This window comes from Phoxinus phoxinus, assembly GCF_949152265.1.
Source record: "Phoxinus phoxinus genome assembly, chromosome: 8".
Lineage (NCBI taxonomy): Eukaryota > Metazoa > Chordata > Actinopteri > Cypriniformes > Leuciscidae > Phoxinus > Phoxinus phoxinus.
The window spans coordinates 31,398,077-31,416,407 of NC_136883.1; the positions used below are offsets into that span (position 1 = coordinate 31,398,077).

The 18,331-nt window shown below is 37.7% G+C and overlaps 2 protein-coding genes across 4 annotated transcripts in view; both read left to right on the forward strand.

The window, feature by feature from the left end:
* hydin (HYDIN axonemal central pair apparatus protein) overlaps nucleotides 1-3,269 on the forward strand; it is a 65,404-nt gene extending 62,135 nt beyond the window's left edge. Inside the window, exons 75-79 of the mRNA XM_079619993.1 lie at nucleotides 305-468; nucleotides 884-1,034; nucleotides 1,137-1,367; nucleotides 1,850-2,074; nucleotides 2,429-3,269. Of these exons, the coding sequence (XP_079476119.1) occupies nucleotides 305-468; nucleotides 884-1,034; nucleotides 1,137-1,367; nucleotides 1,850-2,074; nucleotides 2,429-2,938 (1,281 nt within the window). The 3' untranslated portion in view covers nucleotides 2,939-3,269. The remainder of the gene's footprint in view (nucleotides 1-304; nucleotides 469-883; nucleotides 1,035-1,136; nucleotides 1,368-1,849; nucleotides 2,075-2,428) is intronic.
* A 2,645-nt stretch (nucleotides 3,270-5,914) lies between these two features.
* Nucleotides 5,915-18,331, forward strand: part of necab2 (N-terminal EF-hand calcium binding protein 2) — an 83,739-nt gene continuing 71,322 nt past the window's right edge. For all 3 annotated transcript variants that reach the window (XM_079620473.1, XM_079620474.1, XM_079620475.1), the window contains exons 1-2: nucleotides 5,915-6,248; nucleotides 13,690-13,714. In XM_079620473.1, coding sequence (XP_079476599.1) covers nucleotides 5,931-6,248; nucleotides 13,690-13,714 — 343 coding nt within the window. In that variant the 5' untranslated portion in view covers nucleotides 5,915-5,930. The remainder of the gene's footprint in view (nucleotides 6,249-13,689; nucleotides 13,715-18,331) is intronic.

The window sequence follows — 18,331 nt, forward strand, 5'->3', positions numbered from 1 at the left end:
AGAAAGAAATGTAGGGCAGGACTGGATTTTGTCAGTCAGGAATTGATTGGATGGTTGGATCATTGTGGTTTGCTATTGGTCGATCTCATGTGAGTGACAGGTTGTCCTGCCCTCGTGCCAGTAAACACCTCATCAGAAAATAGAAGAGATGTCACTGCATGATGGAGGGGAAGATGTTTTGATTAAAGATTATGAGGGCACATTAATAAATAAAAAATTATGTGTAGACAAATAATTGATTGCAGTTTTCTATAAAAACAAGAATTGTCCATTTTGATTTCATGGTGACTTGTTTCTGATGCAGGGCTCTGTGTTCTTCTCCTTTCCTGATGGAAGTGGAATACTGTACATATTGCAAGGCACAGCTGAGCCACCAAAGGCTGAAGGCACAGTAACCGAAGAGATCAAATGCAAAACCCACCACACACAGACATTACCTGTCCACAACTGGCTGCCCAGAGCTCAGAGGTACCTCATCCACACCGAAACATACGTTTAATAATCACAACAAAGTATTTCACAGTCATGAAATAACTCATTTATTTCTTATTTTTCAATTAAATACAAGTCTATTGCAAAGTCTATTCCAAATGAACGGATAAAGATACATAAATTATATTTGCCACAAAATGCCATTTTATCCTAAACATTTCTTGGATGCATTGCACATATGCTCATTGCACATGGATAAACATTGTTAATTTTGAAAATACCCATAAAACAGTCACACAATACAGTGCCTCTTGAGATATGCTTTGTAATGATCATAAAACCTTCCGTTGACCATAAATTCTAAAGCTACGGTTGCAAATTATATTCCTCTACTTAGCTACATTGTATAATTTATGTTTGATCATTGTGTGTTTTTCATCCTGCTGTGCAGGTTCCGTTCTGTGCTGGAGCTCATCAAACCAGATCGTTCAGACGGCATCGTTACCCTGAAGGGCCCGGAATACATTGATGTGCCTGCACTGGATACGAAGAACTACAAACTCTCCTTCTTCACTTATAAAGAGGGCCACTACAATGCTAAAGCAAGTATCATCATACACCCATACAAATGCTGCTAATACAGACTACTTTGGTTATAAAACAGATTTATGGCCCATGAAATGTCATATTCCTCACTTACACAGGTGACATTCAAGAATGAGGTAACTGGCGAGTTCCTATTCTACAATCTCAACTTTAAAGCGACGGCTCCGGGACTGATTGACACTATAGAAATGGCGACCAGGGTGAGGCAGATGACATCAGGGTTCACGGAGGTGGAGAACCCTCTTCTTGTGGACGTGTCTCTCTCTGCAGAGTGCCAGAATTCAGACATCAGTTTCCCGCCACAGTTTCTTGTGCCTGCTCAGTCTAAGGTAGGCATACTTTCAGAAACACAAAGTTAAAGGGATAGTTCACCCACAAAATGAAAATTCTGTCATCATTTACTCACCCTCAAGTCATTGCAAACCTGTATGTAATTCTTTTTTTCTACTGAACACAAAGGAAGATATTTTAAAGAATGTTGATAACCAAACAGTTTCAGTTTCCATCGAATTCCATTGTATTTTTTGGTTTGTACAATGCAAGTCAATGGTAACTGAAAACTGTTTAGATACTAACATACTTCAAAATCTCTTCATATGTGTTTTCCACAGAAGAAATTAAGTCATACAGCTTAGGAACAACATGAGGGGTAAATGGTAACAGGATTTAAATTTTTGGGTGGACTATCCCTTTAAGATTGGCCCCTAAATCAATTGTCAGTGCAAACGAAGACATTTTTGCTGTGGTGGTGACCCTAGTATTTAATGGCCGTTTTTTTTAAGAGTCTTGTTTTTTGTTTTTTATTACTTAGGTTACATTGACATTTGAATATCAACCTCTGTGTGAGGGAGAGTCCACAGCCCGGCTGGTGTTGTACGCTGCTGAACTTGGACACTTCTTTTATGAGCTTCAGCTGAAGGCCCTGCCTGCACCCCTTGAGAAGCCTTTATATTTCAGAGCACCACTTGGCAGCAAACACAGTGTCATAGCTAAGTTCACCAACTTCTCTCGCGTCAAGACCGAATATATCTGCAAGGTAAGAGACCCTCCTTTCCCATTATTATCCAGTAGATTTTATCTGCATGATAATAGGATTTAAAAAAATGAAAATTCTGCCATCATTTACTCACCCTCATGTCATTCCAAACCTGTATGAACCTGTGGAACACAAAAGAAGATATTTTGAAGGATGTTTCAATTGTTTTTGGTCATACCATGCAGGTCAATGGCGTCTAAAACAACACTTAATCCGTTTATTTTCACTGTATGGACAAAAAGAAAACCCACTGTGACATTTTTCCACTAAAGAAAGTCATACAGGTTTGGAACAACATTAGCAACATAAATTCTTTGCTATAATCATTCCTCTTAAATCTGGTTTCTGACACAGATGGACAACCCAAACTTCACTGTGGAAAAGAACATTAAAGCAGCAGCGGGGAACCAGACTGGCACAGATATCAGCGTGACAGTTCATTTCGAACCTTTCCAGGTGGGAGACATCCAAAGCCAGCTCACCATCTCCTCAGATGTCGGAGGGGAGTATGTCTTCCCTCTGTTTGGCACCTGCACCCCACCTAAACCTCAGGGTCCCCTCGCCATCAGCTTAGGTTCCAGTGTCTCTATCTCCTTTAAGAATGTCTTTCAACAGGCCACCACCTTCTCCTTTCAGGTAGACAACCCTGCCTTCACTGTCAAGGGTGCAGAGACTATTTCACCTCAAAAAACTCAGCACATACAGGTTACGTTTGACGGCCCTCCTACGAGCTCCAGAGGCCCATGTCACGGAAAGCTGACAATTTCCTGCCCACGTATGGAGAGCCATGGACAGGGCATCTTCTGGGTTTACTACTTGAAAGGTTACTGTCCAGAGCTTCCTTCAGAGAAAAAAACTGCATGAAGAAGGAGGTCTGCTATTCTTTAGATAAAATGATTAATGATAGTGGTTTAAAAAAAAAGTATTTGTAAAAAATACAGTAGGTTTCTTGGGGCCTGTTAAGTTTTTAATTTGTTCTTTTCATATAAAGATGATTTTATTTATTTTAAGTCCATCTTTCAGTTTGAAGAAATATGCTGCTTTGAACAAAACACACATTTATTGTAAAGACTCAAAATGAACAGAAAAATAAACATTTCTGTAGCACTCAGGTTTGCTGTTTGAACTGCTGTAGCTTCAGGGGCTCCTCTTTAGTCCACCAGGAGGTGCACTTGTTGCTCTTACATCACCTTTAACTTGGCCTATCTACTTAGGCATGATGGGAGGTATATTCCCTCCAGGTTCATGACTATATACATATATTTTGTGTGTGTGTGTGTGTGTGTGTGTGTGTGTGTGTGTGTGTGCAGTATATATAATGTATATATTTCGTACTCATATGCAGTGCATGTGTGGATTCATCTCTAATTTTCCCAGCCAAGCCTTCCTGCATGCTTTTTGGAAATAATTTCAACTCACTTATCTGGCCAAATTCAAATCTCAAAAACAGAAAGTGGGTGAGTGGAGTGATTGCAGGGACAGGCTGATATTAGAAGTTTATATCTCATTATATATGTGCTGTTATTGTTACCTATATTTATATATATTATTGAACTAAAAACTGAAATACAATAATATATATATACATATATCTCTAATGGAAATGAGAAATGTTGTCTTGACAAAAATAAGTTATACTAACTACCAAAATAACTAAAACTGAATACAAATTAAATTAAGATAAATATAAAAAAAAAACTTATAAAAATTAATAAAAAATGTCAAAAGCTCATAACAAAGTTACTAAAACTTAAACTAAAATTAAAATCTAAAAACATTTGACTAAAAGTTCATTTAAAATATTAATAAAAACTATAATAGTATATATGTAAATTATACTAAAATAACACTTCTCTAAGTGTCATCAATAATTTAAGTGTGTGTGTGTGTGTGTGTGTGTGTGTGTGTGTGTGTGTGTGTGTGTGTGTGTGTGTGTGTGTGTGTGTGTGTGTGTGTGTGTGTGTGTGTGTGTGATAAAAATACTAAGCTTTATAGTATATTCAATTTTAAAATATTAATTATAAAATAATTAAAAATATGAATATATTGTGTTTTTACATTTTTCTTTTCCTTTATTATGGGTTTATTCAGCTTTTTCTACCTTTTTAATATATAGCATACAATTTTTTATATTCACATTAGCAATATACTTTTAAAAACTGCTTCTAGCTGAGACATTTATGCAGTCTATTAAATATAATATATACCGGTAAATGAACAACACATATTTTATCAGTCTACCTCAGTGTGTCTAATCTCATGTGAAAGGCACATCCCCAGGGTCTCTGCATCTGGTTTGTCAGCCTCAAACTGAAAAAGGAGCCAGAATAACCATTCACTAGTGTCATTTTGCTCCTTGCACGTGCCACAACATACCACTGAGTTTGTTTACGTGCGGTAAAGAGAGGCCTGTCACCGCCACACACAAACTGGCTGCAAGGGGTGTTGATCTGAGCATGTCCAAAGACAAGGGATTACTGCTTGTTGTAATTATCAGAGCACCCTCTGTGGTGAAGAAGGAGTAACAGGTTGCTGTGAGTTGCTCTACATTAAAGTGATGCATCCAATCACTTTTTTCTGTTTGGCTAAATGCCTCACTATAGGATCGCAAACTGCAGGGGGGTTGTACTTGGTGCCAATTAAATAAAGGCCCTTTTAGCTGGAATGACTTAATCACCCCTCGTAAAGGGCAGGACCGGGGAGCCTTTCAACACTCTTTCAACTCACAAAGGTCATTTCAGACCATTATAGAGACTGTAAGGTAATGAGGGATTTTCTAAGGAGAACCCATCCCAAAAATTGGGGTGTAAAAATCCGAGTAGAACGTCACGGGTTGCCGTCTCTAAAATATGTTTACGACAACGACAAGGCGTAGACCATAAGCTCATTGTTTTGGTTCAGTAGTAACTGTAAATACTGTACATACGCTGACAGGCAGGTTGGACATCGGACCGAATGCAATGATTGGACAAACTTTTTTTTGGTCCTGAGACTTCAACAGATGATATATGTACATTTTGTAATATTTAGACCACTTCTGTTATCGATTGCTATCAGGATTTTAAAGGAATAGTTCACTTAACAACGTAAAATCTGTCATCATTACTCAAGTTGTTTCAAACCAGTATGAATTTCTTTCTTCTGCTATTTTTTTTTCCTACTGTGGAATTCAATGGGGTCCATCAACTGTCTGGTTACCGACTTTCTTCAAAATATCAAAATATCTTCCTTTGTGTTCAGCAGAAGAAATAAATTTATACAGGTTTGAAACACCCTGAGGGTGAGTAAATGATGACAGAATTTTCATTTTAAAGTGAACTATTCCTTTAAGAGAGTTTCAACAAGAATAACAAAAAATGTTTATGAAAAAATTGCCTGGCCTACCTTTAACTGCATCTATATAGACCTAAATATCGTTACTTCTGTGGGATAATGACTTAAAAGCATGTACCGGTAATTTGGTGTATTTATTGTGTCTTTTTAAGTAGATAGTCATGTAGAGGAAAGTACGGATATGTTTCCACGAATGGCAAAGATCTAAAACTGAGAGTTACTGCAGTAAACTAAGCCAAAAATGGACTTTAACAACATTACCATAGTTTATTTAAAAGCTGTCTGGGATCAATGGGCATTACAGTCTATTCCCTATTTAATAGGCCTAGCTACTCTCTAAAGTGCTAATAATGCCTTTTCTCGCTCATTCTTCTGCATCTGGACTAAATGGATGGCACTTATTGAACTGCTCCGGTTAGGTGTGACAGGAGGGCTGAGTTTTAAGATGTGTGCCGCCGCTGATGTCATCGAGGAGGAGGGATCGCCCCCATAGCGCGCAGCATGAACGCTCCGCGGCAAAAGGATGTGTGAACAAGCAGCGCGCTATTGCAGGGACGGTGTCCAAAAACTGCTCCACAAAGAACAAGCCAAACTCCGGGCACAGGACAGCAAAGACCAGCCCAAACCCGGGGCTCAGGACAGCGAGACAGCGACGGCTGCACAGTCCGGAAACAGCGGTTCTCAGCCCGGTGGAATTGACGGGCTCGTCCGCTGGATAGTCACCAAGATGAGCGACAATAAAAGCATCTCTACTCGGGAATATGTGAAGGAGGAGGCGGCGGTGGCTCAGGAGCAGTTCTTTGCACCGGAGCCCCGAAAGGGCATCTCTGTCATTTTGGACGTAGGTTTTTAAGATTTTTTTCATTGTATGTATAAAGAAACATGAAATGCACGCGCTCGTTCAACTTTATTTAATCGCTATAATTAATTAATTAAACAAGAATTAACCAAGTTTTAAACAATTCAGTAATTAGTTCAACAATATCCCGCCAACCTTTAATAAGCTACTCAAGCAGTTACAGCAAGGCAAATACACTTTATGAATTTTAATCTATTTAACTTTTTTATCCAATCCACCCATTTTGCAGAACAGTTATGAATTTGACTCTTTGCATGTCAATGTTATAACAAATATTTTAGATTATTACACGTTTTTCTGGAGTGCTAAATTCTCATTGTTTAATCGCGAACAATCCGTTTTTGTATTGCTAATAGCTAACGTTAATCTAAATGAGATATTTCGCGTTGAACTTGACGACAGCAAAATACCGACGCTAGTCTCATGTATCACTCCGCGCACTACTCTTTGCAAATGACGCAAAGTAACCTGGCGCCATCGTGCGACTAAAAATGGTTACATACTTACGACGATAAAAGTGGTTTGTTGTAATTTTATTATCGGCTTACATTGCGTTGTGAGCATAAAACATTTGATAGAAGCCCAAGAGTGCCCAAGCAAGAAAACAAAAATATCTGTTGAAAGCAATTAACCGAAAGGAAACAGTTTTATCTAAACCCCAAATAACTATAAAACAATTATTTTAATTTACAGCAATTTATTTTATAATATTTTAATTGATGATGTAGGCTATTATTGAAGTGTTAATGTATGAAGCAATGGACTATTTTCCTTAGCGGAAGCTAAGAATCTACAATCTATACTAGTAGTAACTCAATCATTATTTGATGTACAAGACAATTAGTTATTTATTTGCTAAGTAGCCACATAATAAGTCAGATAATATACTGTCAGATGGTCATTACTGCAAAATAAACCCCGTTCAGGGTGTGACAGTCCTCCATATCCCCCTAATGTGACTCTTGTATATGCACTGCACACACATTCACAGTTGTATGGAAATACTGTTGAGCTTTTATCCACCTAATTGTAAAATAATATGAACACACATTCTAGTAGGCTACAAAACAGCGGTGATACATCCAGCTGTAGCATTTTTAGGTTATACAACAGTTTTTGCTCTGATTTTAAGGCTGTCTCAGAGAAGCATACCCGAATCTAAATAATTTATTGCGCTTTTCCTGTGAGCCCGGCAGTTATGCTGTGTGGTTGGCTGCTGTGGCAAGGTCTCAGCAGTATTGATTTAGTAGGTCAAAGTATTGCCTCAGTATTGTTCATTGCTGCTAGATAATTATATGTATTTGATGGTCGTTCCTCTTGAGATTTCTACGTTGCTTTTTGGGGAGAAGTTAAAACATTTAAGAGAGTGATAAGTAGTTCAGTCCCAGACCCAGATAGCCTACAGTCTCAGGTAACCAGACTAGAAAGGAAAGGGGACAAAAACTAATTAAAAACCTCAGAAAAAGACCAGAGGCACCAATGCACCCTAGTATAAATACAATAGTGAAGGTGGAGGAAATGAATAAGGGAGGGGTTAAGCAGATAATGAGGTGCTGTAGATAATTTGTCTTTTATGGATAGGGAGCGCGCTTGTACATGGTTTCTCGTGGAGACTTCGGTATGGAGCGCAGGTGCTTGTAGGGGAATTGATTTCCCTCTATGCTTTGTGAGAGAATTCCATTACTTAACTCAATCTATCTCTACCAAATGACACGTCTGCTGCCACCTCTGTTCCAGGATCAGTCAGACCGAGCTTTAACACTGTATGGGTAAACAACTGAGCCACAGAGCGTCATTTATCGTTACTTTTCATTTTTAAAGTGTCTAAAGCAGCATGCAGTTGTAAAGACCACTGTTTCCATTTCAGAAAGCTTTCGATTCACCGGCTAGACAAGTTATGGATTCAAGGTGTGTTGAATTCTCTCAGCACGGCTTCCCCAATCCAGACAGTGAAAACTAAGTGGAGCACTAACAAGCTGTCATAAAGAAGGCTAAGTGTGTTTCACAGTATTTCATGTCTCAGGTCCCAGACCTCATCTGGCTTAAGGGAGTAATTAAGTCGATTTAATGTTTTTGAACACTTCTTTTCCACTGGGTTTAATGCTGTGCACTAAATTACAGTAGCGCTCTCGTTAATGCTTTAAAAGCGAGGACGTTAAGCATAGAAGTCGGTATGAGTATTTTCTTTTCTATTGTGACGTATATTCGAATGAAACGACTTCTCGAACAGGAAGAAATGTCAGACGGGACTTGATTTTGTCTGCTGGGATTGGATGGTTGTGGTTTGCTATTGCTGTGATGTCATGTGAGTGACAGGTTGTCCCGCCCTCGCACAAGTAAACACGTTAATCAGAGAAGAAAAGAGATGTCGCTGCAAAAGGAAGGGGAAGATATTTTTTATTAAAGATTAGGAGGGCACATGAATTTACAAAAATAATGATCTGCACGGACGGATAACTCATTTATAATAAATACTGCAATATTCCATAAAAACAGGAATTGTCAAGTTTGATTTCATGGTGACTTTAATGTACATGTGTGAGAACAGATAGATGATCAAATGGTGACTGCACTTGACATTTACTAAAGACTTCATCGCACTATTGACTTGAACTTTAAAATACAAATATACTTGGCATTTGTTCAGTGAATTGGATTTGATCCAAAGCACAGAGAATCAATCCAACTGACTTAGCAAGTCTAAATGTGAGTCCACATATTAAACATGTCCATTCATGGAGTCACACTCTCTCCATTCAAACACTCTTTATCGATCTTTATCATTCTTTGCCTAATACCTCACTCTCTTTCACTCATCACAAAGAATCAGTGTTATTAAGAGTCTGTTAGCCGTAAAGAGAAACTTGGAAACAAGCGGCAGTAGTTTACATGGACAACTATATTCCGATATTAGGACAATACTCTGATTAAGAAACTACCATGTAAACAGGGATTTCTCATTACCTTAATCCGGATAAAGTTGTACTCGAAGTAAAAAATCTATTCCAATCGCATTATCTAAGTGCATTATACATCTTAAAGGTGCAGTACTATTAAAGTCGTCGTGTGGGAATTTTCACCGCATTTTGTGACAGGACACATATACACACGGCAGTGGTCAACCGTGTGACGGCAAACAAGAAAGCATGACTTCAGAATTTATATCCGCCCTCGTCTATTTGCACGTATAGCATGACAAATAATTAATTGTACTGGAAGCTTTCGTAAAATTAAAACACCCTAAATTGTATATGGTACGGTACCATAACGAAGACGAACTGTATGTTGACACGGAGGGAACGTCAGATGACGTGGCATGGTGACGTAATGACGTTTGCCATTAATCACCTTAATCAGAATATTGTCTTATTCAGAATAAGGTCAATAATTAGATTACTGTTGTAAAGTAAGCCATGAATAGCCCTGAGTATGTACTTTAACTGTACTATTCATTTAGTTTCTCCCGCTGTAAGTGTTGCTCTCTTTTCTCAACTTGTAGCTTTGTAGTTCACATGAACACTTTTGTGATTTTTTTTTTTTTTTGTAGCTGTCCCCTTTTCCTATCATACAGAGATAAATCTTGCGAGGTACAAACAAACTGGGTCACCTACATTAGGTAACTTCATATTGTCAGACCGTACAAATGGTTTTGAACAACCGTAAACCTTTCGTGCATCCGCTTTATTCTCAAACAGTTCAGGAAGATGATGATGAAGAGAGGATGATAGGTCACACTTTATATTAGATGTCCTTAACTACTACCTTAAGTACACTGTACATATTTTTTGATGTATTGCAAAACACTAGCTGCGATTGAGGTGTGATACGGGTAAGGTTAGGCACAGGTTTGGTGGTATGGGTAGGTTTAAGGGTATTTTTAAGGGTAAAGGGTATTAGGGAAGGGTCAACAGTGTCATTTTAGATGTGATTACAGAAATGAATTACAACTATAATTACATGCAGGTATTTTTTTTTTTTTAAATATAAGTACGATGTAAAAACATGCATGTGCACAATAAGTGCAAATTATTAATTTGAATGTTAGTATATAGTAGTTAAAGGTGCAGTATAATCGAGATCTGAGATACGCTTCTGTGATACATTTCTTTTGGTTCCTGTCGTTCAGTGGTTTTCAACTGGTTTTGCTGAGGATCCGACACTGTACAAAAATAAACAATCTTTCTTTAAAATCTAATATGGAAGTTTATTAATACTACCATGCACTTAATAGGCCCAACAATATGCAAATGTATTAACATGATACAGTACCGTTCAAAAGTTTGGGGTTAGTAAGATTCTTTTTTTTGTTGTTGTTGAAAGAAATTAATTTAATTTAGCAAGGACACGTTAAATATATCAAAAGTTACAATAAAAACGTAAAGGACAAGTTCGGTATTTTACACTTAAAGCCCTGTTTTCAGATAGTTTCTGATGAAATAGAACGGTTAAGTTTAAAATTTGGACAGATGCTGCTGTCCCGAGAATTTTCGTTTTCTTTCACTTCCCCCCCCCCCCTTGCTTTCTCGTCCCATTTAAAAGCTGATAATCCTATTAATTTTATTTATTTAAATATGCACGATTCTATGGTTATAGTTTTGTTATTTGCATTTAAAACTGTTTTTTAAAATTCACAGTCCACGGAATAAGAGCAGATCTGCGGCAACCTCTTTTTGGGTCATGAACCTCCAGCTCCAGTTGAGAAGCACTACTGGCGATTAATGCTGCAGGCACTTTTGCTTTAAGATATAAAACAGCTAGGAAGATTAAATACCAATAGTGCCTCTCGAGCGCTTTGTAAAATACATTACAGTATTGATCGAACATGGCTAATGTCGCTGTTCTTACAATCACTCTCCCCTTTTATTGGCCAAGAATATGCTTCTAGTTCAAAAGAAGGGAAACCCCCCCCATTGTTCTTATTCTACTGCAGATGTTTCAGTGGTTGTCCTGTGTGGCTTTTGAGTTTGTTTTGTGATGGTGAAGCATCCTGACAGGTGGAATGCTGTTAGCTGTCAGGAATGAATGAAGCAGTGGGCTCATCCTATTGAGAAGTGATTTAGACCATCAACAGAAGGTGATCACTCTATTGAAGCGGATCAAAATGTGCGCTGTCAATACGTGTTTCAATTATTGGGTGTTTGGCACACACTTCCTCCGTGTCATGCGTGTCCAATCACAAACTTGCACCTCCATGCTTGCTTGTGCAGCCAGTACATTTAACATCCAGATCTGATCACAACGAATTCATGCTTCATGTATTTATTTATTCGGAAAACGAGAAGGGCTGAATGGATCGACTGCTGTAAAATTAGCCCGTAGTGAGTAACGCTTCCCAGCACATTCTATTGACTGTGATTTTCCTGTGTTACAAGAGAGTCTTAAGTGGTCCATTTCACATCTGACTGGACAGTGTGATCAGGTTGCTCTTACATATATAAGCAACTCGCTCAATCTCTCACAAGTTCAATCAAACACATCGGCAATAGACACATTTGCTTAATCTTGATTTAAAAGCAAAAAGAAACTTAAAGGGATACTTCACCTCTGGAAAGATGAAGGTGTATTTAAAATGGGTCATTTATGTAGTAGAAATGTGAAATTATTAGCCTTCTAGACTGAGAAAAGCCAGAAAAAAAAAATGTATTTGTGGCTCATGTGGATGAAAGACAACAACTCCCAGAATGCACGTGCTTCACTGCCCTACGAGGCCACTCCCAAGCCACGCCTACCGGTAAGAGCGCAGTTAAACAACAAGGCTAGGCTACTATTGAGTCTCCGGGACAAGTCTGCTTGGGATTTCGAGATCGCCAAAAATGTCCGGGATTTGCTTTTGCGTTCTACAGTCGCCATTCATTATGTTTACTGTGGCGAGCAGGACGAGGCTGACGGTAGCGGGAGAACGACGCGAGATCGGTGGCGAGATTACTGATGAGCGGCACCTGTGAGACGCACCGGTCTCGGATCTCTCACGGAGGAGCGGACATTTTCTTAGCAATGTTAAAACGCATATTAACTTGTTTAGCGTTTATGTAAACATTCAGATTTACCAATCGAAATTAATTCAGTTAGATTGAAACAAAAGGTGTGCATGTAAACAATGAATGGCGACTGCAGAAAGCAAAAGCCGAATCCCGGACATTTTGGACGATCTCGACGGCCACGTCCGGAAAAAAGAAGATGGTAACCCCTACTACTCAGCTTTCTCCACAGAATAAGAACCTGTTAGCTTAGCTTCCAAATAAAAGATGGCTGACACTATTTGTACATTCTGTGAGTGAGATCCCACCCTCTATTGGCGGGTTAAAAACATGCGGATCTAGCGTCTTCTACTGGCTGTAGTTTTTAGCCTCTGGCCAAAAAAGCCTCCGATGACGCAAAATGACGTCACAAAATCATCGCAGGATTTTTTACAGACAAAAAATACATAAATCTCTTTTCTCAGGGTGATATGAGGGAGGGAAGCGCTGTAATTTGAAAATACTACAGGTTTTCTACTGATACAAAGCTTAATGCTAAATCCTGAAGTATCCCTTTAAAGGTTATAATGTAATTTGTGCTGGTGGTTTTCTAAATGCAATGGAAGGATTCATTGCACCATGTTAAGGGCTGAGGTACCATGCAATTGCAAACAGCCTATCTATAGAACCACCCTCTCCTTAGGTTGACTGACATTAAACCCTACAGAGAGACATTTTTTTAATTACTTTTATCAGTCTTTTTTTCTAATACATACAGTACTTTACTTTTCTTCAGCCAATATCTTAAAATATTTATGTTACTGTATTTCTGTCATGACAACTCTCGAAGAGATTGGTATGGTAATAGAGATTGGCATGGTAATGGATATGGCAATGTTAATGTATTTGGTCTAATAGATCTGCTACACTGCTGCTGCTGCAGAGCAAGTACAGAGACTTCTACTGCCAATGCATTTACAGACTTTGCTGTGAGCATCAAGACATGCTGCTGCTGCTGCACATGTAACACATGAAATAACCCTGTAGCAGATCTATACAGGTGGAGCTAGGGAAGGTGAAGGGTTTCTAAAAAAAGCTACAGACTACCAGAATTTGAATGTTGAGCCGCAGCTCATTGGCCGCTGATGCAACAGCAACCAATCAGCTGTGCTATGTAGATAATGATGTGATCGCAACCAAATTGAGTTAAAGACCTATCCGCCTGCGCCATCTAGAGTTTCATGCCAGAACTTGGTATGTACATTTAATATTAGTTTTAGCTTTAGAGAGTCCTAGAGACTTTGGTTAGCAGTTGGTCAGGTTTTTGGCTAAATAATTCACAAGTTTAGGTGAATTCAAATGATAATGTGAATTAAATTGATTAATCATTTGTATTAATATACTGTATTTCTCTCTCTCTCTCTCTCTCTGTGTGTGTGTGTGTGTGTGTGTGTGTTTCATTTCAGATTTTCCGGAGAGCTGATAAGGATGGTGAGTGTAATCTGCTTCATATCATGTCACGTTAAATCATTAATGTGAATGTGATTCTAAGACTCTGTTCTATTCTTAACATGAAATCAGACTCGACCCTGTTTGCTTTAATACACAATTCTCTTCAATGTACACTGCTGTTCCAAAGTTTTCTTTCAATACGATTTTTTTTAATGCTCACCAAGGCTGCATTTATTTAAGAAAAAACACAGTTTACGTGCAGTATATACTGTACAGTATTTATAGTAATGCAGTAAAAATAGTAATATTGTAAAATATCTGTTTTAATATATAATATATATATATATTTTAAAATGTAATTTATTCCTGTGATACAAAGCTGAATTTTCAGCATCATTACTCCAGTCTTCAGTGTCACATGATCCTTCAGAAATCATTCTAATATGCTGGTTTGGTGCTCAGGAAACATTTCTTCTTATTATTAATGTGAAAATAAACATCATTTATTTGAAATGGAAAACTTTTGTAAAATTATAAATGCCTTTACTGTCAAATTTGTTTCCTTGCTGAATAAAAGTGGTAATTCAAAAGTTTTAAAAATCCTACTGACCCCAGACTTATGAATGGTGGTGTATAATCCACAGAATAAAATACAGCTATTATATCTTTACACAACACTGAAGATCTTGACCATCTGTCCGCATCTGACAGCTGAAAGGACAGAACTTGAAGAAACATTCCAGAAAACATAATGGAAATGTTCTGCCTTACGCATAATCTTTTAAATAATTCCCATTTGCGGGGCTTATTAAAAGTTCAGTTGTTTTTGTTCTCAGATGCCTGACCAGTATTATTTCTGCACAGTATTATAACTTCATTTTAATGAGATATCATCTGCTAGGAAAATCAATATGTAATGCACCAACTAGTGATTGCATTTGCTCGATGTTCTAAACTAAGTTTTCTTATATTTACAATGCTAATTAAATTGCTGCAAAAATTCCAGATGTATTTACTAATTGATTTTAGATTAGTCTCATTATGCAGATTCGCCACTTTATCCATATTCATACCCTGTGTCCACAAAACAATTATGATTATGAAGAGAGGTGCCTTTACATATTTAACAATGCTAAAATTCATGTACTGTATGAGAAGATTCATATTACATTTCATCCAGTGTTATTGTACTGCAGTTTTCAATATGATTCCTGATTCCCGATTAGCCTTGAGCTTTTGTCCGTCGCGCAGACCGGGTCAAATATACATATACAACATATTTTTTCTTTGTTTTAGCTTTCCTGAAAAAGGAAAACTCCATGCTGTGAAACTAGTTATTGCACCAGGGCTTAAAGGAGAGTCGATACAAATAGCAGAGAGAGAAAACCTGCAACAAACCTTGTTAAAAGGAGTAGTGGCTATTTGATGTGTGATGCTTGTGCCGTTTGTGTTATTTTTAAACCACTCCCAGGGGAGCAGCTTGGTGACAGTTTTAATGAGAGAGAGAGAGAGAGAGAGAGAGGGTGGGGGAGAAAGAAAAAACAAGAATCGGGACCACAGGAGATGGATGCCATGTTTTGCTACACTTTGGTTTTCAATCACACAATGTCTAACAAGAAACAAAGCACAGCAGTCTAATTTGCCTCCAGCGTTTAGAACTAAACTCCTAGGAGTGAAACATTATTATCCTCTTTCTTTTCGAAAAGGGCTGCATGCAATAAAGGATGATTCTCCCCCAAAATAATATTTTGTCCTCATTTACTTACTTATGTCATTTTAAACCAATTCTATCAGTGGCACTACGGGAACCGTTTCACCGTTTGTATCACTCCGCTTGCAGCATTTCTCTCACAGCGAGTGTCATGCCGGATGACCAAACCACCATCATTTTACAAATACTACTGAGAGCTTTTTTTAAGCAATAATGTAGTTTAGACTTAAGATATGTGACGTGTATATAAACATATATACACATTTGTGCACATTTGACAATTTGTTCGGACGTTTTTGAAGATGTGAGCTCCAGACCATCAGCGGCCGTTCATTGCTTATGTAGCCGCAGAGAACGGCGTGATCTCGGCCAGTCCTTCAGGAATTTGCCGCTGGCTCTTATGTAGATGGGGTTTATGCATGAGGCAAAGGCAAAGTTTAGTTTCATAACTTTATATTTGTATTAGTACTGTCAAATCGATTCATTATTTAACCGATTAAAAAAATAAAAGTTTGTGTATATATAATATGTGTGTATTTATATTTTTATATTTATATATATTATATGTGTGTGTGTGTGTGTGTGTGTGTGTCTCTGTAAATATACATCACAAACTTATATAAACAAACTTTTAATTTAGAATCGATTAATCGATTTGACAGCACAGATTTTGATTTAACTGAAATCCTGTATAACTAGTGGTGCTTTTCTTTTGACTGAACTGTTTGCTTGTTTATTTCCTATTGTACAAACTTTTTTATACTTTTATAATGGCTAATATTGTTCATTTAAATATTATTTTTCAATAAGTATTATTTGATATAAATAACATGCCATGTTTGGTATTGGGATTGTGTTTATGTTTGATCAGAAGGCAGCCTCGGTGAAGCTTGGATAAGATTTTGACCTGTCGTGTAAATGCATAAATAAATAAATAAATACATAATTTAAAATCAAAATATAAATAACACTAAATTCCAAAACTTTGCATAAATGTGGTGCGCAAGTAATAACAGTTTTAATTTAAGTTAACTATATCTCTGAAATACATGTTTAAGGATTCATTTATCTTACATAATAAACCTCAATCATATTTTTGAGCAAACAACACACAGTGTCATGCCCCCCCGCCGCATGTCTCTTACTGCAGGAGTGATTGGTTTCATCATGCGTGCGGAGCAGGCAGAGAGAAGCATTAACCTCTGTTGAATAGAGGAAATGACATGCTCTTTTGGCCTGAGAGTTTTTACGCAGGCTTGGTCTGGCCTCCTGCTTTTCGTATACCTGGTCTGTGATCATAAATCTGCCGGGCTGTTGACACGAGAGCAGACTGGCAGAGACCTGCATGACCCATCGCCTTATCTGCATCTGCAGTTCGCCCACCCTAAATAAATCACTCATTTTAAGGGAGAGAAAGAGCGGTACGGTTACCTGTAATGGAAATTTAATTGGTTCTTTCAGCTGTTTTAAATTCTGTACTGTTTCTCTGTGCGGCGCTTTTCACATTTAAAAGATCTCACATGGACCGAGAGAGCAGACGTGCTACAGATAAAATGAGGGAGTCATTGGCAAATAAAAGAAACATTTACGAACCAAATTATTTTTTTTCCTCATTGACAAATTACTGAATAACCGTGTGCCGTGATAAAGGGCAGTTTAGCCCTTAAAGGGATAGTTCACCCAAAAATGACGCCCCCTTCCAAAACCGTAAGGTCACGTGCTTGGCTTGCACTGTAACGAAAGGATACAGTATATGACGAAACCGATTTCCGACTCATTTGAAATGTTTTTGTCGCAGCTAATCTGTGGGTGAGGCCGTATAATGGGCGCTTCTCTCCTCTCTAGTACTCTCCCCCTCTCTGCTCTAGATTTGCGGGTTCTCACTGGCAGTAAATGAGTGTTTACGTGTGTGCTCACTGAAAATAAACACGCTGACAGCAACCTCCCGCACAGCATGCAAGCATCAAGGCTTCCCCGCTCTAGATCTTATGAATCATTAAAGTTGTGTAAAAATGGCATGATGGGTAAATAATGTCTCAGGATAGTTCTCAGTCATGAATATTCCTGGAATTAATCTTGTAGTGTGTTTACTGGACAGTGTACTGCTAAATATTAAAGACTTGAAGGATCTGCCGATGAGAACGTGGATTGTTTTTTTACTTCAGATGAATGCGTACTTTATGTTCCTTCAGTGTACTCCTGCATAGTCTCATTAATAGTGGAGCTTTTGGACACGGCATGTCTGTATCCTCACGAGGCCGACTCTGAAGCTATCGCCACAAAGAACAGCAACACATGTTGTCGTCTCTTTGGATCAATGTAGATGCACATTGCTTGGTTCTCTTTGATATTTCATCATGATTCACTTGTTTGTGTGGATAAGCAGCTTTGTCCTCATGCAAAACAAGCAGAATGTGAAGCCACTTTGTCTGATTAAACTTCAGGTACTTCAGTATTATGTCCATTTGCTCCCACCCAGAGCGCTTTGTATTAAATTACATTAACCTTTGTGCTGTATAATAAACTGCCTCATATATTGGGTCAGAACGATGTGCATTTAAATTTAAATTGTGTAACATATAAAATAAAATAAAGAGAAACATTTGATAAATTTCATTGTCATTGCAAAAAATATAAAATCTATTTAGCTGAATAAGTAAATAACTAATGTCTGAAATTGTCTATTGTCTGAAAGGTAAATGTTTTTTTTATTTCATCTATTCATTAAATTAATATTTAATTTTCCATATTTGAAATTATAATATGTCATAATACTGTAGCAACACCATGAGTTCAAATTGAAGGATTTCACTCAATAGCCTATGTTTTTGTGAAAAATGAAGATGTCTGAAACGTCCATCTAATTAATTTAATTATTGAATAATAACCACATGAATTGCAATAAGCATTAAAAATAATAACATCAGTAACTTAGGTTGACAAAC